At 41.3% G+C, this 16,854-nt stretch overlaps 1 protein-coding gene across 2 annotated transcripts in view; it reads left to right on the top strand.

The window, feature by feature from the left end:
* The window catches only part of ZBTB44 (zinc finger and BTB domain containing 44), a 38,166-nt gene that overhangs the window by 10,153 nt on the left and 11,159 nt on the right, over positions 1-16,854 (top strand). For both annotated transcript variants that reach the window (XM_054997638.1, XM_054997640.1), the window contains exons 2-3: positions 10,130-11,198; positions 16,475-16,553. In XM_054997638.1, coding sequence (XP_054853613.1) covers positions 10,181-11,198; positions 16,475-16,553 — 1,097 coding nt within the window. In that variant the 5' untranslated portion in view covers positions 10,130-10,180. The remainder of the gene's footprint in view (positions 1-10,129; positions 11,199-16,474; positions 16,554-16,854) is intronic.

A 16,854-nucleotide genomic window follows, 5' to 3' on the forward strand; every position in this document is an offset into this window, starting at 1 on the left:
CTCTGGGTGACGGCCTTTGTGGCAGGCATGTTGCACTGGCTTGTGAGCAGGTGCTCCCCGCCCCCAGCAAACCTCAACAGTGGGTGCTGCCGTCTGCAGGAGAGGGGAGGCTTGTGTGAATGAGCAAGCGAGGACAACCATCTCTCCAGCTCCTACTTACCTGATAGTGCACCCTCAGCCCTCCCCGAGCCAGGACTCAGGAGACGGGTAACCTGCAGGGGGACTCGGATGGTAGTTGTTAGTCAGACACTCTGGACTTAGCTCTCCTCTGATACGTCAGTGTGAGGCATTTCACCAAGTTTCTCCCTGCACACTCTTGTCCTGCCACTGCAAGCACCCTCTTCTGCCTCATGCTCTATGTCCCCATGACAGGGCTCCTGGGCAGAACCTCTGGCTGCCTCCCTATTTATCTGGGGTCATGGGCGCCTTGGCCAGCAGTTATGTAGGGTGCCCAGAGAGCTGATTGGGTGTGGGGAGGGGGGCTCAGTCGCTGCAGGGGCGCAAGCAGATCGGTCCTGTGGCAGTTGGCATCTTGTGCTCTGTCAGGCCACTTGGGCGGGGCCAGGAGGGGGCAAGCGACTTTTCCTGTACAATGGGCACCTGTGGGCTATGCCATTGTTTTTTGTGCCACAACTTTCTGCCACTGCAAGGGGCATTCCCTGGCCAAAAACGGCTTAGGGAGCCAATTAATTTGTGCCCCACCTCCTGGCCCGCTGGTGTAGGAACTTACACCCATGCCCAGCTGCCACAGCCAGGCACTGGCGGAGAGCCGGGGTGGAGCAGCACTGCAGCTGGGCACCACTGGAGGGAGGATTATGCTGATGTAAGTCATAAATATGCTGCCACAACTGATAGTTGGCTCCCTGAGTGCTTTCAGCCTACTCATTTTTCCCCCTTCCTCTTTTTTGTTGTATATATCATTATGAGTAACATCTATAATATACATAACGTATTGAAGCACCGTAAATACAATGACAGGGAGTTGGTAAATAAATACATTAAAATAAATAATAAAATTGCAAGGGCTATACAAGTGGCCATCCATATTTCCCCTCTCCTTTTTATTTGAGCCAGAGTTTACTAGAACAATGCTAGTACTTGTTTTTGCTGCCAGTATCTGGCCCAGAACTCTGGACATTTATAAATTAGCTCTCCCAAGTAACCAAAAAGCAATCTTGCATAGCCCTGAAACTATATACAAAAGCTGTTTCTAATCTATTTTCTCTTAAGGCAGCTGGAGCTTGTGCTGCAAATGCAAATTGCTAATTAGAGTCCTCTTCACACTTTTTTGTTTTGAGTCCACTTCAGGGCAAGGAAAAGGTAAATAAAAGGCCCAAGAGCTCCTTCCAAAGACAAAGACCCCACAGAGCACAGGCAATCAGCCCTCCCCCTCCCCTTTTAAAAGCATAGGAGTTACACATCTGAACTCAATAGTGTTTCTAAGAAAACCTTATTTGTGCTGACATGTCTGTGCTGATCCTGCAACAGAGATGTTTATGATTTGGGAAGGCTTTTTTAAGTGATGTTAATATACATAGTTTTGTGCATACGATTGTTCAAAGATGACTCAGTGTAGAGAAGGTGATGACAATACCTACCATTGGTCTTGTTTAAACTTGAGCAAGATTCCTGGAAGTCACTTCCTTATACAGAAGTAACTTACGTAAGTGTAATGGGTGGATTAGTGAATAAGTACACACCTTGAACTTTTTTTAGTGCAACAAAAAGTCAAGTAGAGCTGTAAAGCCTTAAGGGGGAAAAATAAGTTTTGGAGAAGAGAGGACTAGAAGGAAAGTTTGGGAGAAAATTGACAGGGGTGGGGGAAGCAGAATTAAGTTTTTTAAGTTAATTAAGTAAGTTAATTAAGTTTTTATAGTTACATAGCTAGTTCATGGTGCTATAGATCTTGGATTCAGATTTCAGAAGTAGCAATGTTAATGGCAGCAGTATTTGGATTACTAAACAAGTAACCTACTTAAGACTTGATTCTGGAGAGGTATCGCAAATGATAATAAATGTTTGGGGGAAAAACACATAAAGAATAAACATGTCACTTGATGTTCTTCAAATAAAGATGTAAATTTACATTTAAGATGCTTTTACAAATTTTGCCGTTATTTCCCAGGACTTCCATATTCCCTGCCCCCAAACCATCTAGACAGAATAGTGGTGTTTTTTTCTTTAATGTTCCAGAGTTTCCAGAAACTTTCCATCTCTGCTGTAACATTTGAGTTTTGTTTATCCTGCTGAAATTGATGGAACACTGAAGTACAAGCACAATCCTGCTAATATCTTAATGCATTAGTCTACTTCTCAAGATAAAGATACAGTGCGTCTTTTTTAAAAAGATGCACTACATGTTTTTCTAATCTAGACAAGCCCTAGTAAAAGATAATGGGAAACCACAATTCCTGGAGCAAGTGGTACTGGGAATGAATAACTATAGCTGTAATCTTGCTTATGGTTAGGCTGTTTAAACCCCTGCTGGTTTCAGCTTAACTACATGCAGGATTGCGTCTTTGGCACTAAGCAGCAGCCATTAAAGTTTATCTCTAGTAATACAACATCTGATAGGCAAGAAGCCATACTTGACTTTGTCTTTCAGATAAGAAGCTGACCTTAGGTGCCTGCTACAGTTTAAGAAGAAAGTTGTACTATATTTAGAAACCTGTGAGTGTAACTAAAAGCTAAAGTAATAGCAGATGGAACCATTAAACTCTTACAAAACTTTCATATGTTAACTCACCTCTTGTGATTTCTTCACTGTCTCAAATACCTACTAGGAATGTGGCCTGCCTGAGGAGGTCAGGAAAGGTCCCACTCTCCTGGCTTGCCACAAACTATTCAAAACTGAATTATTCCAGAGGGCTTTCTACCCAGATTACAGGGCCAGTGTCATAAGAAATAGCTCAGAGAATTATTGAAAAGCAATATGCCCTCTGTGGTCTACCCTAAGGTGAAGGTGGTTGCCTTAGAAAGTAGTTACTAGCCCTGTGCATAAGTTACAGCAGGCACACGTACCGTCTGTTTACAATATACACTCGGTTTTTCTTCATACATGTGTTGAGTAATTCTCAACACATGTACAGTTTGAATGTGTGATTGAAACTGCACATTTATCCAGGCAATGGTACCTGGTTTCATTTGTCTTTTTGTCAAACAGATGTACGCCTGTACATGTAGGATGCATATGTGTTCAGTATAATATGTGAACAGGGCTAGTGTTATCTTCGTACAAAGAGCCCATGAGCTGAAGTAGGATTTATTTAATCCTTGGCTGTGTAGGTAGTGATGCTGCCAAAACTCATCATGGCTTCTAGACCTGGCAAATGAATTTTGGCTGCTTGTAAGGCTCACTTCCAATATGAGCTGAACATTATAACCCAAAACTTCTTTTGTGGCTTGGATTGTAACTCTCCCATCCTCCCACTAAATTGGCTGTTGCTGTGGCAGCAAGGAAGAGAGGACATTTTTGTCTCCCTCCCCTTCTGTGTGAGGTGTTTTGTGAGCTACGTTTCTCAGGTGTCCTGCTGAAGCAGTGTACAGGCTTTTGGGAAGGTGAAACAGAGTCATCTTCTTCTGTCTGTATTGACACTATAGTGAAGGCTATAAATAAATTTAGAGAGAGGGCTTATGGAAATCCATAAGTACTCCCAGTTATGGTGGGGGAGAACATGGGTAGGGTTCTGAAATTTATAACTTGGCTCAGAAAATACTAAACTAGTCCCATGTTTCAGAAAAATAGCTCAGTTTAACAAGCCCAACATCAGATCAAGCTGGGAGGGGAGGAGTGCCCGTAACAAATTTTGTTAGGTTAGAATCTAAATTCCTTTGCTAAGAGGACATGACTCTAGACTTTGCAAGTAAGCGAGATGGGAGAAAGCTAGGAAATCAAAGGCTGGGCATTGATTAGGTAAGAGTCGGTGTTGCAGATTTCTCAAATACTATGGATCTCAGTATTTAAACTGAAGAGCCCCACGGCACAGGGTGGTAAGCTGCAGTACTGCAGCCCAAGCTCTACTCATGACCTGAGTTCGATCCTAGCAGAAGCCAGGTTCAGGTAGCCAGCTCAAGGTTGACTCAGCCTTCCATCCTTCCGAGGTTGGTAAAATGAGTACCCAGTTTCCTGGGGGTAAAGTGTAGATGACTAGAAAAGGCAATGGCAAACCACCCCATAAAAAGTCTGCCAAGAAAATGTAATGCGATGTCCCCACCATGGGTCAGTAATGACTCGGTGCTTGCACAGGGGACCTTTACCTTACCAGTATTTAAATATTTTGAAATGAAAGCAACCCCACAGAAGTGTGCTATTTCTTAATGTATCCCATAAAACCACAACAATCCTACAATAGTTAATCACAAGCTATAAACTGAAGAGGATTTATTGGCCCTCAACACATGAGAATAGATTTTTGCAGGAAAGTTGGGGAGGGGAGAGCAGGCAATGTTACTGTGTAGGCCAAGAACAACTACTATGAATGCTGGGAACACACACAGCGCTGAATGCAGGAAAAACTACAAGCGCTTGGCCACATCCAGCTGTGCCGTTGTTTTCTGACTATTTTGATAATGTTGCTGCTTAGGTTATAAAACACTTCTACATTATTCTTAATACTTATTCAGCTGCAGTAGCATTGTAATTCACCTGCATATAAACAGATCCATCGATTTTAAATAGCTGAAAACAGGCAGTCTTGTTTGACTTCGCTCTTTTGATGCTCAGAGATTATTTAGCAAAATTTTACATTTGTTTCATAGAGTGTTTTTCCTGGTCTTGGTTCTTGGTTTCAGCTAAGTTGTGCCTTTCAGGCAACTTTCAAAAAGGCACTGGAATGTGGTAAGCTCAAGTTATTGTGTACATTTTTATCATGCCCTTCCGTCATTCTACATATTTCTCCATTTTTCTCTTTTATCCTCACAACAACACTATGAGGTAGATTGAGTCAGTTGCTCAACCTAAGGCTTCTCATAAAGCTTTATGGCTATGCAGGGATTTTGCCCTATATCTCCCAGGTGTTAGTGCAACATTTCAACAATTATACCATACTGGTTCCTAAGTTTTATGTATAGGAAAAGAAATTAAGCTTAGTGGATATGTTCTAGTTCCTCTGTTTCCTCCCCTGCTGGATATTTGAACAATAAACTGTTAAGATTTTAAATTTGTTATGCATAGTCTAGTTGCTTCCAATTTGTAGTGACCGTATATAATAATGACCTCCCAAACATCCTATCACTGACAGGCTTGCTCAGGTCTTGCAGACCGGAGGCCCTGGCTTCCTTTACTGAGTCAATCCATCTCAGGTCTTCCTCTTTCTGCCTTCAATTTCCCCTAGCATTATTGTATTTTCTAGTGAGTCTTGTCTTCTCATGAGGTGATCAAAGTATGATAGCCTCAGTTTAGTCATTTTAAATTCCAGGGAGAATTCAGGCTTGATTGCTCTAGAACCCACTTATTTGTCTTTTTGGCAGTCCATGGTGTCTGTAAAACTCTCCATCACCATATTTCAAATGAATCAATTTTCTTCCTGTCAGCTTTCTTCATTGTCCAATTTTCACAGCCATGCATAGTAATGGAGAATACTATAGTATGATTTTAGGTCAGTATCCATGTTGGTCTGCAGTAGACAGCAGGATTTGAGTCCAGTGGCATGCCTAAGAGACCAACAAGATTTTCAGGGTCAAAGCTTCGGAGTCAGAGCTCACTTCTTCAGTCTGAAGAACTGAACACCCTTCTATTTGAAGATGAACCTCTGATTCTCGAAAGCTTGCACCCTGAAAATCTTGTTGGTGTCTAAGATGCCTCTGGACTCAAAATCATATTATAAAGATCTTGGTCTCCTGTGGCATTTCTTTAAACTTAAGGATTTTTTCTAGTTCCTTCATGGCTTGCCTTCCAAGTCTCAATGTCCTTCTGATTTCTTAGTTGCAGTCTCCCTTTTGGTTGATGAACGATTTTAAATTTGGACTCTAAAAACTCTGATAGTATGACAGGCTTCAGTATTTCCTCAGTGTTTAGCTAACTCACTAACAATCCTCTCTGCCGATCTGTTTTTTTCATGATTTCAGTAGTTGCTCCAAACAAGCTAGTCACACTCGGATCTGTCTTCCTTGGCCTTCTGTCTGTAAGGCTGCCAGCTACACAAGTCTTATTTCACCAGTACTTACACACATTGTACAGGGGACCAGCACATCATATCTGTGATAGGAGGTTTCATCCCTTTACACCACACATGTACCCAGAGATTCAAGTGATTTTGATCATTTCTACCTGATCAGGAAAATCAGAAATCTATTGAAGATGGCATAGCTATTGCCTATAATAAAACCTCCATGTTCAGAGACGGTGTACCACTAAAAATTATCACTGTCATCTTTAGAGTAACCAGCTACCTGAATTTAAAAAAAAATGCTCTGTCTTAAATAGAGGCTTAATGGGATGTCATTTACCCGGTGATTTTATTTACTTGCATGCCGTGAAAAGGTTTTGCTGCCCCTTTCCACATATCAAACTTCTATTAAAGTGACAGAATATTTTATTCGGGGTTTTATGGCAACAGTAATCATCTTCATGCCCTGCTTTTAGTTTTCAGAAGGGTTGTGCATATTTTGTACCAATTGGGCTAAAACAAGATAAGGTACAAAATATGCACAACATATTTTGATGGATTCTTGATTTACTCCAACAAGACAGTTATTTTCTTATGCCTGGGTATTCTGTTGAAACTACAAATCCAGATTCCATAACAGAAATTATAGGAAAATGCTTGATTCGTATAACTTACTATTTATTACAAAATGTAAGCAGAGAAAAAGAATTGAAAGGAGCTGTGGAAAAGTCGGAAGAGGAAACAGTAAGAGATTCATGTTGGTGTTGCCCAACTCTGTGAAGCCCCTTTTTCTGAAGGGGAAAATTGTAGTGCTTGCCTGCCTTCCCCCCAAAATCCTGCTGGGAGCCTGGAATTAATTCCAAAAGACATGCTGATCCCAGCTCTGCCCTTCATGATGTTTCTGTGATCCAGAACATCTCAGAGCCGTGGTTGCCGGGCTGCAATCCATAGAACCTACCCCACAGCACTGAGGCAGGAGATGAGGTGGTGGCATCAGCTGCATAGCTGCACATCTTGCCCTGTTCTTTCGCCATCTGCTGTAGCAGGCAGGACTTTGTGCTGCCTAACTGGTGAAATAGGATATTTAGCACCAGAACCCAAGAAGGAAGTGCCGTCTATGGCAAAATGGGTCCCACAGGCCGTTCCATTCTATCTAGAGGATGATGTGAAATTTATCCAGTTGGCCCAGGTTTCAAATGACTAGACCCTAATAAGAAGTTGCCCCTCCAGTCTTGTTCCACCTTCCCATTCCCAACAAGCAAAAGATACTTTCACCACTTACTGCCACAGAGAATTTTGATTAATCAGTTTAGCTGTTCTGGAAGCTAAGCCACCTCTTTCTGCCTGCAGGTTTTTCCTGGCTATGTTTCTTGTGCCTTGAGTAGCGTGAGTGAAGTTAAGGTTTTTATGTGAGGCAGATTGACCAGAATGAGATGCCAGTTAGGAAATGGAGAGTGAAACTTGTCATTTAAACTTTTTATTTACAAAAGTCAAAACACTGTGTGTGGGGCGGGGGAGTCTGATTATGCAGCAAAGAAACAGTTATGAAAAGAGAAATGTAATAGCTCCCTATGATGCTGTATTTAAGCAACAGGTAGAATAAAACTTAAGCTTACTAGATATTTTTGTTCTGTTTCTGCCCGGGTCTCATTTTTGAAGCTTATGCTTTCTCTTGCTTGCTCTAAAGAGTCGAAACTTTGCCCCCCCCCCCGCCCTCCTCAGTCTCTGAGATAGCTCTCCTGAAAGTCCTGGTATTCTGAGCTTGATTCTCAACAAATGCCCTCCCCTTTATATGCACATCAGACTCCTCCCTGTACCTGGTGGCAAATTCCAGTCCCTTGGATGCAGAAGATTCCAGTGAATCAATTAATTACATGCAGGGTCCCAACACTACATGAATAAAATGCTTATTTTATTGTCTATTCACCATTAGAATATCAGTTGCCATCTTTCTAGCCAGGCTGTTTGAAAAGTGCCTACAGGAATATGTTCTGCCTCTACATTAGCAGGGTGCAAATTAAACATTTCTCTTTCAAAATAGTAATTGTTATTTGTGTTACCTGAGGAGCAGTGTGTCATTTCATCGCAACATAAGCCTTGTTCTGCCACACTACTACTTTTTTCTGGGTTGTAGCCTGGGAGTCATACATCATATTAAACTTAATGCATGCATTTCACTTGCTTGAAATCCTTTGTGCAATATTGTTAGGCATCAAAGGGGTTTCCAGCAGTGTATGGGGTAATGCAGGTTTTACCCATATAATGTGTGACATGGCCTCATTATGGAGTTTTGATAACCTTGGGTTCACTGCCGTTTCAGCAGTACAAAATCCCAGACAGATTGTTTGGATAAAATAAAATGAAGTCTGTAATATATATATATATATATATATATATATATATATATATATATATATATATGTTGTGTGTTAATTTTACAAAAATCTGCATTTAGTCGATGTGAGAAGAACACCTATATGAACACTGACTCAGAAATAGTTCCTAAATACATGCATGAACAGACTGTCTTAGATGCAGAAAACTGTACCATGGTCCACACATAATTTCCTATCCCCCCCCCCCCGGTCCAAGCACTTTAATCTTCACATTCACTACTCCCGAGGTTTAGGGGTCCCCCTGAAATGGTGTGTTGTCCAAACTGGGAGGGATAATAATGAAGTCATTGGAAATCAACACCTGTACCCTTTAGCAGAGTGATTTTCTGCTTGCACGGGTCTCTGAAGGATCAGGAAGTGTTCCTGAAAAACGTTTTGCATTTAATGAAATGGATATTGTTTAGGTAAGGTCATAGACGGGCTAAACATTTATTTGCTTACATGGCACAAACAGATTTCACATAGTTTTTAATTCAAGAGACCCCTCATATTTTATGCTTCGTTTTCCTTTCTAAACAGCAAGGATTTTAATTCTAAATCCTTATAGCTTAACCCAATAGCACTCTGCCTTGTTAAATTGTTGGTGTTCCTTCATCGTTTCTAGCTAATCAAATAGATCAGCCATGTGACCTAATGCTAGTCAGTTGATTTTGTGCTCCAGAAGACACATTATTTTCTCTTGAAGTAGTTTGCAATATGATGCATGAGAAAGCTGGAAGAAGATGGGAGGATGAGGTGGAAATCAGTTGTTTTTCAAGAGAACAGTGGGAGAAGTTGATATGGGGCAATAGACTGCCACTAAAGTGACTTCCTGTAACTTGTATGGTGGAAACAAAGATTGGTTAAACATTTGAGTAAATTATTTTGCCTCTTCTTTCAGCAAGACTGATCCCAGGCTTACGTTTGATTGTAGATGTGGATTGCTAAAATTGCTGTCATTGAAGAACATGGGGTACAGTCTAAGGAGTGGATAATCTGGAGCGATCCTCAGCCTACCACACCTTTATGAGAGAATATCATATAGATGCCTTCCTTTTTCCGTGTTCAACTTATCTTCCACTCCAACCCTGTCAGTAGTTGACTAACCCCAATACCATGCCACTTTGTCTTCATCCTCCTTCCCTCTACAAGTTAGTGCACAGGATTTTAGCCTTCGCACACCAGTGTTTTGGGATAGAAAGCAGATTAGGAGAATAATATCTCCAGGTTGGTAACAGCAAATAAATGCTATTATCTGACTGAGGATATTGCTTTTTGAGTTGGGTTTGAGTTTGTGATAGTGGCATATGTACTGAAGAATTCCTGAAGAATGTGCTTTCTGTCGTAAATATATGTACATTGTTTATTATTTAATATATTTATATATTGCCTTTCTGTCAACACATCCAGCGTAATTTACAATTTAAGATATAAAAAGATAAAACAGTAGAAATTCTTTCAGGTCATTGGTTGTCTTTTCAGGAGTTAGTGATATAAACTGTGTAGCCTGCATTTTCCTTTCATGGCTTTCTTTCAGAGCGTATTTTATTACATATACATATACTAGAATTTTATTGTATTTTAGTATCAGTTCATTTAGGAGAGAAATTACTTTCTTCATCGTAGGTTTTTTTCTTTCTTTCTTAGGTCCATTTTGATTTCTCATACTGTGGATTCTGGCAAAAAGCAAGAAAAAAGATGGGCGTCAAAACATTTACCCACAATTCCCCAGCACACAGTCAGGAGATGCTTGGAAAGCTGAACATGTTGCGTAATGATGGGCATTTTTGCGACATCACAATTCGTGTCCAAGACAAAATCTTCAGGGCACACAAAGTGGTATTGGCAGCCTGCAGTGACTTTTTCCGTTCCAAGCTGGTTGGACAAGCAGAAGAGGACAGTAAAAGTGTATTGGACTTGCATCATGTGACTGTAACTGGTTTCATACCTCTTCTGGAATATGCATACACAGCAACATTGTCTATTAACACAGAAAATATTATTGATGTTTTGGCTGCAGCTAGCTATATGCAAATGTTCAGTGTTGCTAGCACCTGTTCGGAGTTCATGAAGTCAAGCATTTTATGGAACACTCCCAGTAGCCAGCAAGAAAAGGTGCTAGATACAGGACAGGAAAACAGTGCAAACTGCAACTTTACCTCTCGAGATGGCAGCCTTTCTCCAGTTTCTTCAGAATGCAGCATGGTAGAAAGGACCATTCCTGTTTGCCGAGAGTCACGGCGGAAGCGCAAAAGCTACATAGTCATGTCGCCTGGAAGTCCGCTTAAATGTAGCACTCAAACAAACTCCCCACAGGTTCTGAATCCTTCAGCTTCCTATGCAGAGTCTAGAAGCCACCCCGTAGATTCTTCCTTGGCTTTTCCTTGGACTTTCCCTTTTGGAATCGACCGAAGGCTTCAGCCAGAGAAGGTGAAGCAAGTAGAGAACTCTCGGACTCTAGAAGTACCTGGCCCAGCTGACGCATCCAGAAGAATGACTGATTATATGACTTGTGAGAGCACAAAGGTCAGTTCCCCTCTGGTGATTGAAGAAGATGTGCGTGTCAAAGTGGAGAGGTTAAGTGATGAGGAAGTTCACGAGGAAGTGTCACAGCCTGTCAGCGCATCCCAAAGTTCTCTGAGCGATCAGCAGACGGTTCCTGGAAGTGAGCAAGTTCAGGAAGATCTTTTGATCAGCCCGCAGTCATCTTCTATAGGTAGAATCACTTGCACCTCTCTGTGTTCAATTGTGGTTTTATTGGATGCAGTATGGCTTCCTCTTGCAACGTACTACTCTCAGTGCTCGAATATGTAGCATTTTCAAACAGTTTGAACTCTTTAATGATACTGACTGTTTTTACTCTACTTTAACCAAAGTGTTGCAGCCATTAGTGTGTACCTTCATAAATCTCCTTTACAACTCAGCCTTGAGACTTTTTTGCTGGAGCTTAAATCTTTTATTTAGTAAGCCTAGCACCATGAAGGGGGTGGGAACAGACTGGAGCCTTTCAGGGAGGAAATGTCTGAGCTGTGGAGTCATACTGCTTGGGCTGCATCATTGCTTTAAGGAAGCAGGAATAGCGTCCCGGTGGCACATGCCTCAACATATTTCTGTTGCTATTTCTGCATCGCGCTTCGAATAGCTCATATGTTGATGTTCTAATATTGGTAGCATTTCTGCTCAAATTAAACAGCTTCACCTATTAAAAGTTTACGTAGACGTAGTGGTTGTAAATCCTCTTTGAACAGAAAATGCACAAATGTTGAACGCGTTATCTTACTAGGCTTTGTACACTTAATCTGCCAGAAATTTGAGAGTATGGTTTATAAATTAGCAGCAGGAGAACAGGATTTATTTTCCAGCAGCCATTAGCTGGTTCACTAGACTGATGTAATCTGACCCGTGCCCTTAAACACATGGAAGTGGGAGCTGAGGGAAGAAGTTTCTAGTGTAATGTGATTGCTGGGTGAAATCATTACACAAATAGAGCGGTGTATAGTTTCTTGCATCACTAAACCAAAACAAAAACTTCAGTGAAAGGACAGTGTTACGATATAACAATAAAGACAACGATATGTTGGTTGTTGTGGGTTTTCCGGGCTGTATTGCCGTGGTCTTGGCATTGTAGTTCCTGAAGTTTCGCCAGCAGCTGTGGCTGGCATCTTCAGAGGTGTAGCACCAAAAGACAGAGATCTCTCAGTGCAGATCTCAGTGCAACAATATGTCTTCTTGTACCCTGAAGAGTGCTGTGCAGTGGGATGGCACTGTGTAAGTTAATAAAAACAGTGATCCCTGTATCCTGCCAGCCTCCAGGGTGCTCCTCTAAGTGTTCAGCCAAAGGCTTCCCCAGGCCTTTCATTTTCAGTGGTAATTCTGCATGCACTTCGGGATACATTCATGCACAGAGCTATCTCATTTACTGAAGCAAATAGAGAAATCCTTGCTTAGCAGCTGCTGTAGCAAACTATCAGATTTTAGCCTGGCCTTGGAAACGTGATTTTTTTTTTAATCCCAGACATTAGAAGAAAATGGCAATATTACTTCAGAACTAAGTATTCTTTAAGGGCATAGAGCATATGTGTTAGGAACTCAAGTAATACAGTTTAGTGCCTTGAAGTGTATTTGGTTGTTGAGTCAGTTTTGATGTTGTTTATTGTTATTTTTCTGTGGATAGAGGACTGCTGTTATGGCTTCCTTTTCTTAATTATTGCCTATTTGTTGTCATCAGCAAGCAACATCCCTGTAACGTAGGATCGCAGGAAAAAGCCAAGTCCTCAAGGTTGATGAGACACTCCTCCGGGGGTTTCTTCCTCCATTAACCCCTATTAAACAAGTGTGGTTATCTGTTGCCACCATTATTCATTATTTGAGAGGGTTCTTGCACAGGAGGCATTCCTTGTAGGCTACACTTTGATGTTTGAGCACCTTGATCTCTTTTTCTTGATCTTTTTTTCACTTCTGCGGCAAAGATCACCACAGGAAAAAAAAGAAAGCGGCGATCCATAAGATAATGCAAATGACTGAAGATACTGCTTTGCTTTGTTATATTAAGATACTAATACACACCAGCTCCTTGCATGGAGCATCGTACTGAAATTATATTTTACAGCTACTTTAACTGTTGAATACATTGGGAGAGCATGATCTCATCAGGCCTCAGAAGCTAAGCAGGGTCAGCCACGGTTAATAATTGGCTGGGAGCCCTCCATCGAAGACCAGGGTTGCAGAGGCAGGCAATGGCAAACCACCTCTGTTAGTGTCTTGCCTTGAAAACCCCACCCGGGGTCGCCATAAGTCAGCTATGACTTGAGGACAGGATTTCATCCATTCCTCCAACTACACCATTCTGAGGACTTGCGTGCGCTTGAGTCTTGAGAACAGGGAGCAGCAATTTCTGCCGATTCCCCTTCCAGTGGCAACCCCCCCCCCCTACTTTGTTCTCAGTGCTGCACGTGAGGTTCTGCTGATCAGAATTTCAGGGAGCTCAGTGGACTGCAGTGGAAGGGGGAATTAGAAAAGTCCTGCTCAACAAATATTACAGCTGGTGGGATAAACCCAGTATCTCTTTAAAAACTATCCTCTTTAAAAACTAAAAGCAGCAAAAGGTAAACCTTTTTGGAAGCTCCTCATTCTGCTTGGAATACTACATGGTTAGCAGTAAAGTGACTCTGCTACTTCTGATCCTGCAGTGTCCATGCACATAGTCTCTTTTGCATTACACTGTGGCATGTTAGCCGCAAGCTCTTGTTAGCAAATAGAATGCAGCCGTATATTTTATTTATTTATGTTAGTCTGCTTTTGTCACTGAGGCTTGTTACACAGTGTAAGTCAATACAGTCAACAGGTTGAGATATCCAATAAACTATGCAGTAGGATTTGGATTGCAGAAATCTGAAAACAGAGCTGAAACAAAGCGTATCTGCCTGATGAAGTAGTATTCTTTAGCAAAGAAAGGAAAACGGTATGCATGAACAGGGGTCTTGTGGCATCTTAAAGACTAAAAAGTTTTCCTTCTAGCATAAACTTCTGTTTACTAGAGTGTGCTTTGTCAGATGCGTGTACAGTATGTAAAAGTATTGAGTTGGATCCGATGACTTCCTTCTACTAAAGACTTTCCAACCGACAAAGCCTTTCTCTATTGTAGGAACATAAAATAGAAGGAATTCATAGGGCCGACTTAGAAGGGAATTGTAGGAGCCAAACTGTACAACAGAGGATATGACTTGTAACAAAATGTTGTGGGCAAATTGGAAAAAGATTGAGGTTTTTTTTATTGGAGAGGGATTGTATTTAAAGTGGCTTCGAAGTTTCAGCTATGTTAATACCCATTTTTAAAATGCCACATTTAAAAATGAAATCTGAACTCGGGGCAAACAGATATTTTCCAAACTCATTATACAGCACAATACTTCATGTTCTTGTATTGTGCCCTAAAATAGGGGTGGGGACTGGTGAGTCATCATTGGTTTCATGCACTGATCAGTTTATGCACTTGCATGAATTTCATTGAAGCATAAGATTTCTCTCTCTCTCACACACACACACACACACACACAGAGAGAGAGAGAGAGAGAGAGAGAGTCAAAAGCATTTCCAGGCAGGCAAATACAGTTTTCACTTCATAAAATATTTCTGAGAGTTTAAACTGTCGATTGGCTGGTTTTATGCTATCACAATTTGCATATGTTACTAAAACTAATACTAGCTGTGCACACTACTTATTAGTTTCAAGACTTCCAAAGGAAGCTAACTTCTGGAATTCATCGCCATGAGATGCAGTGATGGCCATCAGCTTAGAAGTATTTAAAAGGGGGGTTGGACAGGTTTATGGAGGATAGTTCTATCATTGTCAGTTAGTCACGCTAACCAGATGAAATCTCCAGGTGTAAAAGCAGAATGTCTTTGACTGTCAGGTGCTCAAGATCAGCTGACAAGTAAGGGCTGTTGCCTTCATGTCCTGTTTGCAGCCCTGTTCCAACTGGCCACAGTTGGAGACAGGATGCTGTATTGGACAGACAGTCTGATCCAAAATAGCTATTCTTACACTCTTAACCTGTGAAGCTGCCTTATACAGTCTTGGGCAATTGGATATTCTTGCCCAGTGTTATATAGCCCAGCTGGCAGCAGCTCTCACAAGTCTCAAGAAGTGGTCTTTCCCAGACCTGCCACCTGAAATCCTTTAACAGGATATACCAGGAACTGAGCCAACAACTTTCTGCTCTTAAGAATGTGATATAATACTGTTGGCTCTCCACCCCTCACCCCCCATTGTTTTGATTTCACTGTTGAGTTAGTATTCTTACAGCAAAAGGAGTAGAGTAACTCTACATGAGATTACACTGTTGAACATCTAAAATAAAGGGTATGCCTTAGAGATAGCAAAACAGATTAGTAGTCTTACTTGCAGCCCATTCATAAATAATGCCAATTCAGAAGTCCTGCTACTGAGTTCCATGGGAGTCCCTGGTATGTATGCTGAGGATTCCGTCCTCAGTTAAATAAAGAGCTGAACAAGTATCTGACAGTTTAAGAAAGGTGACCAGAGTTGCCTGGCCTAGAAAAGTAGAAGTAATAAGGCAACAAAAGTCCACGCATTGTCAGTCCAAAATGGCAGTCACTCTCAACAGTGAATTTCTCCAAGATTTGCTTTCCATAAAAGAACATGTAGTACAACAAGTTCCACATGTTCAAAATATCTTGTCCCCATCCACATACTGCAAGACTGGCTTATGTTTAATAAAATTTAAGACAAGTTTTCTAATACCTATGTTTTTTTCTATTTGTAATACACCACATAATTACAATTTCATTTTCTCTCTCTCAAATGAAAACATCACTATTTGGCTGATGTGCTGAATTCTAAACATATTTACTTGGAATCTATATTGTATTTCGAAAAGAACTGCTCTGGAATGTACTGATCTACTGACCAGAGCTGGGAGAGGGAGCTTGTGAGAAGATGCAAGATTTGGGCTCTTGTGGGGGGGGGAGTATAAATTAGCAGAGACCCAGTTCCAGCATCTTCTGAGTTAACACTGGTTTGATCCTTTGCAAGTGGAAATTGGCTGGGATTTTGCTGCTTCCTCTTGCTAGTATGTGCTGTGCCTTTTAATTTGTCGCTTTGATCATTGGGCTTTGCCGTGATAATCCTACCCTTAGTTGCAGGTGCAGGTCCTGTTCCCATCTGAGACTCGTCTGATCCCCGAAACAACAGACAAAACGAATTCTAATTTGCCCCATAACATTGAGTCTGGCAGTTTGGCGCACTGAGCTACTTGCTAGCAAGCCATCCTATCACTTCACTCAATTTTTGAAGTGTCTTGGCAGAGAAGACTGAAATCTTTACAGTGCAGATTTTTACAACAGAACACAGTTGCTGAGAGTTTGTCTTAAGAAAACTTGGGGGAGAGATTACTAGGATCCGTCCACATGTGGCTGCATTTACTCCCATTAAACTTCAAATTGAAATACGTTCTTTCCTTAACTGCCTAGGTTCAATAGATGAAGGAGTCACTGAGGGATTGCCAACACTCCAAAGTACCTCTGGTGGTAATGTTCATGATGATGATCGGTATGTACCAGCATATAATGTCTAAAGTATTCTGCAGAGAATGCTGTGATACACAACGTGCACACATTTTCTACGTTAAATAAAGTACACTTCAGTGAGGTAGAAATTGCAGGCAGCTGTTTTGATCTAGTAGAACAAATCCCCAAACTCCTGTTACATTTTTTAAAATAATAATAACAATAATAACATTCGATTTATATACCGCCCTTCAGGACAACTTAACGCCCACTCAGAGAGGTTTACAAACTATGTCGTTGTTATCCCCACAACAATAATCACCCTGTGAGGTGGATGGGGCTGA

The sequence above is a fragment of the Eublepharis macularius genome, chromosome 14 (assembly GCF_028583425.1).
Source record: "Eublepharis macularius isolate TG4126 chromosome 14, MPM_Emac_v1.0, whole genome shotgun sequence".
Lineage (NCBI taxonomy): Eukaryota > Metazoa > Chordata > Lepidosauria > Squamata > Eublepharidae > Eublepharis > Eublepharis macularius.